Genomic DNA, 12,011 nt, shown 5'->3' on the forward strand with positions numbered 1-12,011 from the left:
TATTCAATATGGAGTTAGTATTGAGGTCCTGGCTGAGAAGTTTTTCATGTGTATACAAATATCACTCTTTTTTTTTTTTTTTTTCTCTTTAGGTAAGCCTTCTTGGTAAGGGAAATGTGCTATTACTCTTTTTTTCTTCCTTCTTTTTTTTTTGCGGTACGCGGGCCTCTCACTGTTGTGGCCTCTCCCGTTGCGGAGCACAGGCTCCGGATGCACAGGCTCAGCGGCCATGGCTCACGGGCCCAGCTGCTCCACGGTATGTGGGATCTTCCCGGACCGGGGCACGAACCCGTGTCCCCTGCATCGGCAGGCGGATTCTCAACCACTGCGCCACCAGGGAAGCCCCTTCCTTCTTTTTAATCTCATTTCTTTAGTTTCTTCTCCCTGTTATGATTGAAATGAGCTATTGCTTGGGGTTGAAAGAAGTGTTTAAAGCCCCAGGTTTAATTTTCCCAGCTGGGATGGATGGGGTCTCCTTGGGCTTTCCAAGGAGGGCTTCTAACTCTTGTACAGTCATATTGAGGATTTCGGTTTGACCACAGCTTCCCTCCAAAACCCACATGTCCCTGAGTTAAGCAGTTAAGCGGCGCAGGACCGCAAGCAGCTCAGAAGACTGCCTGTACTGTTTAATCCCAACACACATACTGAAATGGAAAAGTAATCCCTGTGAAGCTATGAGGAGGAACTTCCCCTACTTACTGCAAATCTGGTATTGGGGAATATTTAGAAATTCTGCATCCCTGTTTCACTTTGCTCCCCTCCAGGTTATCATTCCCCCCGCCTCCCCCACCCCCAACAAAAGTGCTGCATCACAGCTAGGAGATGGGACAGGACAGGGCCTGCTCCCTCAGTGTCTAACCGTTTGCCCTGCCTCAGCCTCCTGGGTGGCCCTTTCCCTGCCTGCTTCTCCTGAAGTGAAGATCAGTGGCTGAAAAAAGCATATTGTTAGAAAAACATGTAATAAGATCTCATTTTATTAAAAATACATGTGCACACATAGGTGCACAGGGAGAGGTCAGGAAGGATGTGCAGAGTGGTGATTTCTGAGTGGCGGCATGCATCGTTTTTGTTTTTCAGTTTTTGCTAATCTGCATTTTAAAAATTTCCTCCTGTATATGTATAGCTTCTGTTATAATGAGAGTTATTTTAAAGAGGGAGGTGAGAAGATTAGTGCTAATAATGGCTCAAACCCCAGTGACATGAGAAAGTGACTGATAACTTGTTTGTTGAACCTGCCAGTTGCTGAGTTTTTACCACCTGTGAAATCTCATTGGCTGTCTCTCTTCTTCCTTCTGTAGTCCTTCTTGGGTATTTTGGGGTCACTCAGCCTCAAGCTAATGGAGGATGGGTGGAGAGTAGCCTTGTTTTGTTTCCCAGGTTTCTCTCTGCTGCATCGCCCCAAAGATAGTAAAATAAGTGAATAAGCCCCCCTAGATTCCCAGCCAGGACCCCTCTGGTCAGGGGCTGGTCTCTCCTCATAAGCTGCTAAGCCTCCACCCCACAGTCTATCTCTGGCCAAGTTGAGAAGGGCAGCCACAGATGCCTCACTTCCTGCGTCGTCTGCTGCCTTCCTCCTTTCCCTGACCCCTCCTTCTAAGAGCTGTCGCCCTCCTCCTTCGGGTTCCCGCAGTGGGGTTTGCTGGTGTGGTCAGGCCTGAGCTGATATCAGCCAGGAATATGAGGGAACAGCAGAGACCAAATGATGGTCCTTCTGAAGAGTCAGTGGCTGGAGGAACCCCCCTGCAGAGGTTGAGCGGGCAGCCTGGCCCTTAGGGATCGTATTGGCCTACCCTCCTTCAGCCTGGTCAGCAGCTTCTTGTCCTGCTCCTCCCGTGTCACCAGTGCCTGTCACAGGGCTGGTTTGTGGTGGGCACTCAGAATCTGCTACTGAAGGAATCAGTCATTCTGTTGTGGCGTGCCAGGCCCCTCGTCAGCCGTTTGTATGTTTCTGCCCTATTCACTGTCCCCCAAAGCGCAGCAGACACTTGACCACTGGTCCTCTCCACTCAGAGCCCACTCTCCCCAAAGCCATACGCAGTTGGGAGACAGGGCCAAGTGGCTCCGGAAGATAGCACCTAAGGCTTCTTATCTCTGGTGCGTGCTGTTTTGTTTTGTTTTTTCCATTTGCCGTTGCCCAAGAACCAAAGCATCCGCCACTGCTCAGCTGCATGGTGAAATGGCCTGGCCCTGTGCCAGGGAGCTTCACCAGGTGGTTGGGCTGTGGAGGCTGCTGCATGCGATGGGCTGATAATACCCCACAGCACTGTAAACAGGACACCCCACCCTCCCTCAGCCACCCAGCCTGGGCCCCGCAACTTGCTGCTTTGTCTTGGCCTGTCATGATAGGGGCGTCTCTTCTCAGACGGGGCAGCCAATTGTCCTGTTTCCCAAATCTGAGAGGGGTACTTTCCAGAAATGAAACCAGTTCATCTTCCAACCACAAGCAACCGTTGTGACTTCTCAACACTTCTCCTTTAACCATAATCACACAATTGCAGGGCAGAACCCCATCCCCAGATCTTTCCGGTGGGTGCACCCATAAGGGAGGGATAAGCCCAGGAACCCCTATTTCAACTGCACTCACTTGTGAGATTTCTTAGAGTATGTTCCCGACTGAGGGAGGTCTCAGTGCTGACAGCGCTGCTGATGCCCACGCCTCCCAGCAGCTCTCTTTCGCCTGCATCATTCACTCCGGGTGCTGTCCTGGCTGGGTTAGACCAACACTAGGAAAGGAAAGGGCTCTGACACTGAAGCTGTGGGCCTTCCCAGGGGACAGTGGTGGCTGGAACTCACCCTGCATGTCTCCTCTTCCTTCCCCACCCACACCTTCAGTCCTAAAAGATTGTGGTGTGGGGAGGGGCTAACTGACAGTAATTGGTTTGACATGATCTATCTAATGAAGACTTTAAAGCCTTTTTGCATCTCATCTTCTGTTCTTTACAGCATCCCTGAGAGGTAACTGAGGCTGGGACTGTGCTCCTGCCTGCCAGATGGGAGAGCAGGCCCGGTGTGGGGAAGGGCATGAGGTGTGGGCTGCAGTCACACCACAGTGAGGGCAGAGCTGCAGTCAGAACCAGATCCCTCACACCTGAGCGCCTCCCAGATATTCGGGGGCCACACCGCTCCAGCCTGTGGCCCCTTCGAGGATGGCACAGAACATGTCAATGTCTGGCTTTGGTTTTGGTTTGTGTTGCATTTGGGAGGAAACTGAACCTTGGTTTCACCCTTAATCAGTTCTGGTGCCCAAATTAACAGGTCATCATCAAACCATTTGGGGTGGGGTTTTTTAAATAAGTGGTAGAGGGCTTCCCTGGTGGCACAGTGGTTGGGCGTCTGCCTGTCAAGGCAGGGGACACGGGTTCGTGCCCCGGTCTGGAAGGATCCCACATGCCACGGAGCAGCTGGGCCCGTGAGCCATGGCCACTGAGCCTGTGTGTCCGGAGGCTGTACTCCGCAATGGGAGAGGCCATGGCAGTGAGAGGCCCGCGTACCGCTAAATAAATAAATAAAAAAACATAAAATAAGTGGTAGATTTGTTTTCCTGTCAAAATCTCATCTTTTTAAAGTGGCCCCCTCCCTTATTTTCTGGGCATGTAGGAAACTTGGCACTTTTGTCTCCTCAAAGGGTCTAAGAACGTGGGGGTTTGGGAGGGGAGCTGCGGCTTTGCTGAGGGCTTTGAGACAGACGGGAATTCTGTCACCTTGCGGCTGGTCAGGAGCTGGGCTGGCACCCTGTGCTAGGATGTGGTCACTGTAGAAATAAGTCTGAGGCCCAGCGGTCTCGTTTCAGGAAAATAAACTGAGGTGAGTCCTCCAGTTTGTCTTAAATGCAGCGACATCCTTGCAGACCTAGCAGAGAGGAGGGGGCTGGGTCAGAGGCAGCTGGTTCTGGATTGGGGTACTTGGTTTGTCCCCATCCGCCCTTCCTCCCCCCCCCCTTTTTTTTTGTATTTGTGTTTTTGTTTTGTTTTGTTTTTGTATGTGGAGGAGCAAGTCAGAACTGACGAAGCGCTCAGTCTTTATGAATAACTTTGATCAGATTTGGATGTAGAGTTGATCAAAATGGGTGGTTGGATTCTTATACCAAATTCCAGGATCCTGGGTCCTCCCCAACCCTGGGGGTGCTGGGGAGTAAAATGTCATCTCTGATTACTGCCCTTGAAATTGGACTCCTCCTGTAACTCGTGAATGTGGTGGGCTGTGAAGGGTATCAGTGGGAAGCTGTAAAATGGGCATGGTTTACTAGAATCCTTCCCACTAGGTTTCAAAGGCTTCTCCAAAAAACCAACCAACCAACACCCCAAACAAAAAATTGCTATGTGGTCTCCTTCCTTAATCCCCTCCCTGAAGGAGCTGCCAGGAATTTCTTTCTTCAGGTATGTAGGCAGGTGTCCCTCACCCTTGGAGGTGTTTCTGATGCAAAAGGGCCAAGAGCCCCGTGAACTGATGTAGGAAGAAGGAGGCTTGGATTTGGATGTAGGACTGCTCCTGACTTTCTGGGCGACCAAGTCCAATCTGAGACTGGACTTCTCTGTGCCTTGGTCTCCTTATCAGTCTTTCTGGAGCCCCTTTAGGAGAACAAAAGACTGTACACACACAAGTACTTTGTGAGGAGGAGGCAAAACTTGAAAGTGTTATACAAACAGAAGAGCATACTTAGGGTCTCAGAATGGAAAAATTCTAAAGGAGGTTTTTGCAGCAATTTCTGCTGAGGAGCTGGGAGAGGTGGCCCCAATAAATCTTTCTCCCCAGTGCTTTTTTCTCAGCCCTGGAATCACAGCCCTCTTCCTTCCGACAGTGGTGAAGGAGCTGTTAGAATCATGGTGTTCTGGCCTCTCTGCCAGTCTCTGTCTCATCTGCTTCCCACCTGCCTCATTGCTTGTCTGTCATGTAATCTTGTAAACTTGCCTTCAAGGGCCCCCGTCTCATCAGTGGGTTCTTAGAGACAGTTTGGGAGAACCACAGGACAGCATTTTGGTGTCTGGCCAGGCTGCCAGCATGGGTCAGGAGCTCCCAGAAGTATCCAGATTGCCACCTTTTGATCTTAAGCCCAGGATAGAAGAATGAGTGGTTGAAATGCCAGTGTAGGGGATACAGTTGGAGCTTGAACCCAGCATGCCTGTCACTAACTTTCTGGGTGACAGGTGCAGGGAGGGGAAGAAAGAGGTTGGGCCTCCCTGAGCCTCAGAGAGAGGAAAGGGAACAAGCAGCTCAGGGGGATTTACTCACAGGGAGCAGGGTGAGCGTGGGTGTGCAAGGCACACAAACTTAGAATCCAGGTGTAATTAGAGCAGGCTCTCCCTTATAGTAACAGGTTTTTGATTTTATGCAAATACTTAGGCATCTGCCAATCTCCAACCCTATGCTCTAGATGCTGTGTGGCGTTCAAAGATAAGTTAGACAGCCCTTGGCCACAGGTTGTTTATTAGCTGGGAGTTACAAATACTTGTAATCCAATAGAGGCTGGGAAGTACTAGAAGAGTACAGAGTACTGGGGAAAATCAGAAGATCCTGAGACATTCCTTCCAGGGGACTCTGGAAGCTCCGTGGAGGTGGAGATGTTTAGGCTGGCCCTGATGGATGGATCAGATTTCAGCCCTGAGCACATGTGCAAAACCTCAGAGGAGGGCAGGCCCAAGACATGGGTGGGAAATGGTGCATAGTGTAGTTTGTCCAGGACATAGAGATCTTGGAGAGGAGTGACGGGTAAAGGAAAGGTAAGTGGGACCAGAACACGAGGCCTTTGAGTACTGTCTTTGAAAGAAAGCCTTTGAAGAGTTTAAAGAGTGTTAAGGTCATTTAAAAGGGTGTGTTGTAGGTCAGTATATATTGATTTGGAACGGTGTTTATGATACAAGGTGAAAACTCATTGCAAAATAATATGTACAGTATAATCCCATTTTTCATTTTAAAGCATACACATGCACGCACATAGAAGGCAAGGCCCCCAAGGATATATATCTCATAGTATTATCCATGATTATCTCTGGGTGTTGAGATTTGAAGTTTTTTCTGTTTGTTTGTGTATTTTTTGAATTTTCCACAATTCACATTACTTTTTTTTTTTGGCCGCAACACATGGCTTGCGGGATCTTAGTTCCCTGACCAGGGATCAAAACTGGGCCCACGGGCTTCCCTGGTGGCGCAGTGATTGAGGGTCCGCCTGCCGATGCAGGGGACACCGGTTCGTGCCCCGGTCCGGGAAGATCCCACGTGCCACGGAGCGGCTGGGCCCGTGAGCCATGGCCGCTGAGCCTGCGCGTCCGGAGCCTGTGCTCCGCAACGGGAGAGGCCACGACAGTGAGAGGCCTGCGTACCGCAAAAAAAAAAACAAAAAAACTGGGCCCACGATAGTGAAAGTGCAGAGTCCTAACCACTGGACTGCCAGGGAATTCCCCACACTACTTTTATAAGTCATTTTAATTTGTTTTTTTAAAAATTTATTTATTAATTTTTTGGCTGTGTTGGGTCTTCGTTGTTGTGCGTGGGCTTTGTTGCGGCGAGCAGGGACCACTCTTTGTGGCGGTGCATAGGCTTCTCGCTGCAGAGCACGGGCTCTGGGTGCGTGGGCTTCAGTAGTTGTGGTGCACGGGCTTAGTTGCTCTGGGGCATGTGGGATCTTCCTGGACCAGGGATCAATCCCGTGTCCCCTGCGTTGGCAGGAGGATTCTTAACCACTGCACTACCAGGGAAGTCCCTTTAGTTTGTTTTAAATGAGCACATACTATATGATGGCTGAGGTAAATGACCTAGAAATATGTAAGGAATTAGATAAAACCTGAGACTGAAAGTTATCCATGCAATAACATTTATGATATCCAAATTGAGGTGGGGGAAACCTCTCAAATGTCCAATAATAAGGGAGTGGCTAAACAAACTCCTGTTGATCAATCTGGTGGAATATTATATAGTCTTTAAAAATGACAGATATGTAGATTGTTAATACTTGGAAATGGGTATATGAAATGGGTAGAACAAAGCAGAATATCATGTAGTAAATTTTGTATTGATTATACTGTGTCAAAATGTGTGTAAATATTTAAATGGATTTGGAGAATGTAGATAGTATTATTAGTGTTTCCTTTTTTTTATTGTGCTAAAACACATACCATAAAATTTACCATTTAACCATTACAAGTTTATGATTCTGTGACATTAAGTATACTTAAATGTTGTGTAACCATCACCACTGTCCATTTCCAGAATATTTTCATCACCCCAAGCAGAAACTCTGTGCCCATTAAATAATAATGCCCCATTCTCTTCTCTGCCTAAGCCCCTGGTAACCTCTGTTCTACTTTCTGTCCCCATGAATTCGCCTATTCTAGGTACCTCATATAAGTAGAATCATACAATATTTGTCCTTTTGTGTTGGTTTTATTTCATGTAGCATGTTTTGAAGTTTCATCCATGGTATAACATGTATCAGAACTTCATCCCTTTTTGAGACTCCATTGTGTGTATAGAACACATTTTGTTGATCCATTCGTCTGTCAGTGAACACTTGGGTTGTTTCTACCTCTTGGCTATTGTGAATAGTGCTGCTATGAACATGGGTATACAAATATCTCTTTGAGACCCTCCTTTCAATTCTTTTGTATATATACCTAGAGGTGGAATTGCTGGATGGTATGGTAATTCTATATTTAACTTTTTGAGGAACCTGCCAACCTGTTAGTGTCTTTTTAATATAAAGCTCTTCAAGTTTCTTTATATCTACAGTCCCCAGTTCTTTTGCTGTGCTTAATGCACACATAAATTATCAAGAGATTAGTACAGATGTGAAAGCATTTTGCTCTGTTTAAAGGAAAGAGCCTTACAGGCCTTAAGATCGTAGTGTGTTTTGAATGTGGCTGCGGAAAACACGGTCAACCCAGATGACTGAAAGTTACAGATGATTCCAGAACGCTTAGATTTTAGCAACAGTTTCAACTTTTACCTTCCCCCAGAAAGCTTTAATCAAGGTAAAAATAAAATAAGTGGATTTGTAACTGCTTTATTTTTGTTCTATTTAGCCAGAAGTCAGAGACAGAGGAGAGAACCAAAAGACTAGGATATTCTCCTGGATCCTGGATAGTTGAAAGTAGTTATGTCGTTCTCTTTGTCTCAGTCACCTAGGTTCCCTGGAGCTAATGGTCTTGAAGGAAATAGGAAGAGTCCTTCAGTTAACTGGGTTGAATTTGTACATAGGAGCCTTGCAATCAGTGCTGGAAGAAGGCAGGAGATAAAAGGAAATAAAAGGCAGGATAAAAGATGGAGGAAAACTTGGTTTTTGTCCACTTCCAGTTACTTCTTTAATGATGGGAAACAGTCCTGCTCTCAGGAAACTCAGTGCGGAGACCTGGGAGTTCACAGTCTGTAGTCCATTAGGAACAGGAGAAAAGACATGTGTAAAGTAACTCCTCATCCAGAGTGAAATGGTGTAAATTGTTTCCAGTGACAAAGACCAGCTGGATAAGTCAGAAGAGCTTTCATCACGCTGTATGTGCTTTTATGGGCTGCTTCAGATTCTGTAGGAGGCAGGTAAATATAAGTGAAGATGCGTCAGTCTGGTGAGGCTTCCTAAAAGAGGGAAGGTTGGTTACTGTGTCTGCTGCCTCCATGCTGATGTCCAGGTGTGCGGGCTGTGCTCTCTTCCAGCCAGCGTCCCGTGTTCCGTGGCCCCAGAAAAGCCAGTGTGTAGGCCTCAGCCACCCCAAGTCCGGCGTACATTCTCCCTGGACACCATCCTCAGCTCCTACCTTCTGGGCCAGTGGCCACGAGATGCTGATGGGGCCTTCACCTGCTGTACCAATGACAAGGCCACCCAGGTAATGAAGCTCTCTGCTAATGGGATAAGGGATAAAGGTGGGGCGGTGGGCTGGCCGAGGAGGCCTTGGGTCGACTTACCTATACTCAGTCATTGATGTGACTTGTTCTGGGTTTTGGCTGTACATATGCTCCATGTAGCTTTTCATCATCTCATGTTAACCATCTTGGTTCTCTTCGTAAATTTACCTGAAAATGAGTTTGCATTCCACCTGACTGGTGGGAGAGAGAAGGCAATCTGGGTTTATCAGTTTGGCTTTGAGTATTCATGTGTGGGTATACAAGAGTTGATTTTGGAATTTTTTCTAGGTTTTAATAAATGAGATTGATGTTGCCAAAACAGACCAACATTCAACTGAGTATGCATTCCCCAGACAATTGGAAGAGGTGGCCCGAAAGTGTGTTGAGCCAGGAGAGATCCCACTAGAGCAACAGGAGTGGAAAGTTCTCAGATAATGGAGAGTTGATCCCTAATCAGCAGCCCTGCCTGGGATTTCGGTGGACCCGTTTGAGTCCGATGGAGCCCAGGTCCCCTCTTCAGGGTTTTTCTCTTCATTAAGAATCCTAAACTTAGAAGGGATCTCTGTAATCATCCAGTCCATTGGTCAGTTTTTGAGAAAGGTAGTGTTAGCCTGAGCAAGAAGTCATCTCATATGTGAAATTTTACAAAGATATCTCTTCATCTGACTCAGGACTTCAACATTTTCAGCAGTTAAGTTTTTAAGAGTCAGATCGTCTCCCTTTTGATGCAGTTTAAGCCCATTCCTGTTCAAATTCAGAACAAATGAGTTGTTCTCAGGAAAGAGGAAACAGGGTGGGGAGAACACAGGCTCAGAGGAGAGGCAGCCCATGTCCTGGGGGATGCTGGGCCAGTCACTCTTCCTTTGCATGCTGGAGCGTGCCCGCCCCGCCTGATTGGAGGTGGGGTGCCGGCCAAATGGGAAAGGGTTTTGTGTGCTCGCTTCCCCTGTCCTCCTCTGCAGAGTACATCTCCCAGTCCCTTTTATTTATTTTTTAAATCAGATCCATTTTCAAATGTTATTAGTGAATGTTTGACTGCCCAGTACTGTTCTTGGCATGTCAGACTGGAGAACAAGGAAATGAGAACAAGATTTGACCTTGGTGAGTCTGGATGCCAGTTCCATGAAGGCCAGTGAACAGGGAGCCAAAGGATGAGATGGGGCCAAATGTCTGGCACAGTTTACAGGAGGGGAACTCTCATAGGAATATGCCACCTTGGACCAACAAGAGTTGCTGCTGTTAAAATTGATGGCACTTGGGCTTCCTTGGTGGCGCAGTGGTTGAGAGTCCGCCTGCTGATGCAGGGGACGTGGTTTTGTGCCCTGGTCTGGGAGGATCCCACATGCTGCCGAGCGGCTAGGCCCGTGAGCCATGGCTGCTGAGCCTACGCGTCTGGAGCCTGTGCTCCGCAGCGGGAGAGGCCGCGACAGTGAGAGGCCCGCGTACCGCAAAAAAAAATAAAATAAAATAAAAATTGATGGCACTCTTTTTTTAAAAATTAATTAATTAATTTATTTATTTATTTATTTTTGGCTGCCTTGGGTCTTCTTTGCTCCCTGTGTGCTTTATCTAGTTGCGGCAAGCTGGGACTATTCTTCATTGCAGTGTGCAGGCTTCTCATTGTGGTGGCTTCTCTTGTTGTGGAGCACAGGCTCTAGGTGTGTGGGTTTCAGTAGCTGTGGCATGTGGGCTCAGTAGTTGTGGCTCACAGGCTCTAGAGCGCAGGCTCAGTAGTTGTGGCACACGGGTTTAGCTGCTCCGCGGCATGTGGAATCTTTCCTGACCAGGGCTTGAACCCGTGTCCCCTGCATTGGCAGGTGGATTCTTAACCACTGTGCCACCAGGGAAGTCCAATGGCATTCTTTAGATCTAGGAACAGACTGTGAAGGGAGAGCACGCTCCAGGTAGCACACCGACTTCCCGGAAGACCCAGACACTGTTGTTCCCTGTGTCCCCTGAAAAGGGCAAGTAGGATAGGTTATACTTCCCCTTCACGTGCCTGGAGCACACACCTCTTTCTCTTTTGAGAGAGTGTTTAGTCCAAATAATGCGTCTAGTCACGGAGGGCTTCCTGGAGGAGCAGAACTTGAGGTTGCTTTGGTTGTGTAAGCTCATGATTACATCCCCCTTCATCAGATGGCAGGCTTCCATGCAGCCCATCTACCTATCCTCGTATCCCCATCACTGTCATTTCCTGCTACCAGCCTTCTAGGAAGCCTCCATCCCACTCCTCAGATGGCGTTCTCTTTGTCAACTCAAGGCAGGGTTGGCCTCAGATGTTCCCTGGCCGGATTTAGAGGCATGGGCTCTAGGCTGTGTGTTTTGCTCAGGCTCCAGCTGCAGTCCAGATCTTTTATATAACAAGTCCGGGCTTCTTGCCACAGCAAGACAGAGGCCAGCGATGCGCCTCCGCGGGTCTGGCAAGGCCGAGCTGTGCAGCTTTCCTCTTTCCCTGGGCTGGGCTCCAGCCCTCGAGGAACCCTTAGCAACCTGTCAATATTGTGGCTGCAGTCAGGAGGTGGGAGAATTCTGATCAACGTGGGCATCCAAACCCAAGTATGTGCTCTGCCCATCTTTCATTCCTGGCCTTCTGGGAATTTTCTGCTTCTAGGTTTTGGGCTTCATTCAAATTCTTGCTTGAGCACCCTGGTCTGGCGCAAGCTACCTTCTTCAACATCTCCCAAAGAAATTGGTGCTCCTTCCCTACTGAGCAGGGCTACATCACCCAGAAGGGACTGGAGATGAGGGAGAGGTTTTATGGGGGAGACACAAGGGGGTGCAGAGAAGAGTGGAGGGAAGGTAGGGAGGCAGGATCTACCAAAGTTCTTGAAAGCTTTTAAGTCACTAAAAATAGGCAATGCCAGCACATTTCCCTAATTCCTTTGAGCTCGAGGGGGGCTGTTCCCACCGCTACCCCCACCTTCTACGCTTTCTCTTCTAGCCACAGCAGTGAAGTACCCCCCACTGCACCTGGCAGGCCCTCACTTCTGCTCTCTTATCTGTGCCCCCGACCCAGCCCCCCACACACCCCAGCTAGCCGCCAGAGTGTGTGTTTGGAGACCTCATCAGCCTGGCACTCCCAGGGGCAGGACTTGCAGTAAGGACAGCAGCCATAGTCATGGTGTAGGCCAAGCAGCTCGGCTCCCCTCTCTGAACCCTCTAGAGCAGGCAAGAGCCCTGCA

At 48.4% G+C, this 12,011-nt stretch overlaps 1 protein-coding gene across 3 annotated transcripts in view; it reads left to right on the plus strand.

Annotated features, from left to right (window-relative positions):
* FAM117A (family with sequence similarity 117 member A) overlaps positions 1–12,011 on the plus strand; it is a 64,665-nt gene that overhangs the window by 38,177 nt on the left and 14,477 nt on the right. For all 3 annotated transcript variants that reach the window (XM_059046365.2, XM_059046363.2, XM_059046367.2), the window contains exon 2: positions 8,641–8,810. Coding sequence is in view for 2 of the 3 variants with exons in the window: in XM_059046363.2 (XP_058902346.1) it covers positions 8,641–8,810 (170 nt within the window). In the remaining variant the exon portion in view is untranslated. The remainder of the gene's footprint in view (positions 1–8,640; positions 8,811–12,011) is intronic.

This window comes from Kogia breviceps, chromosome 19, assembly GCF_026419965.1.
Source record: "Kogia breviceps isolate mKogBre1 chromosome 19, mKogBre1 haplotype 1, whole genome shotgun sequence".
NCBI lineage: Eukaryota > Metazoa > Chordata > Mammalia > Artiodactyla > Physeteridae > Kogia > Kogia breviceps.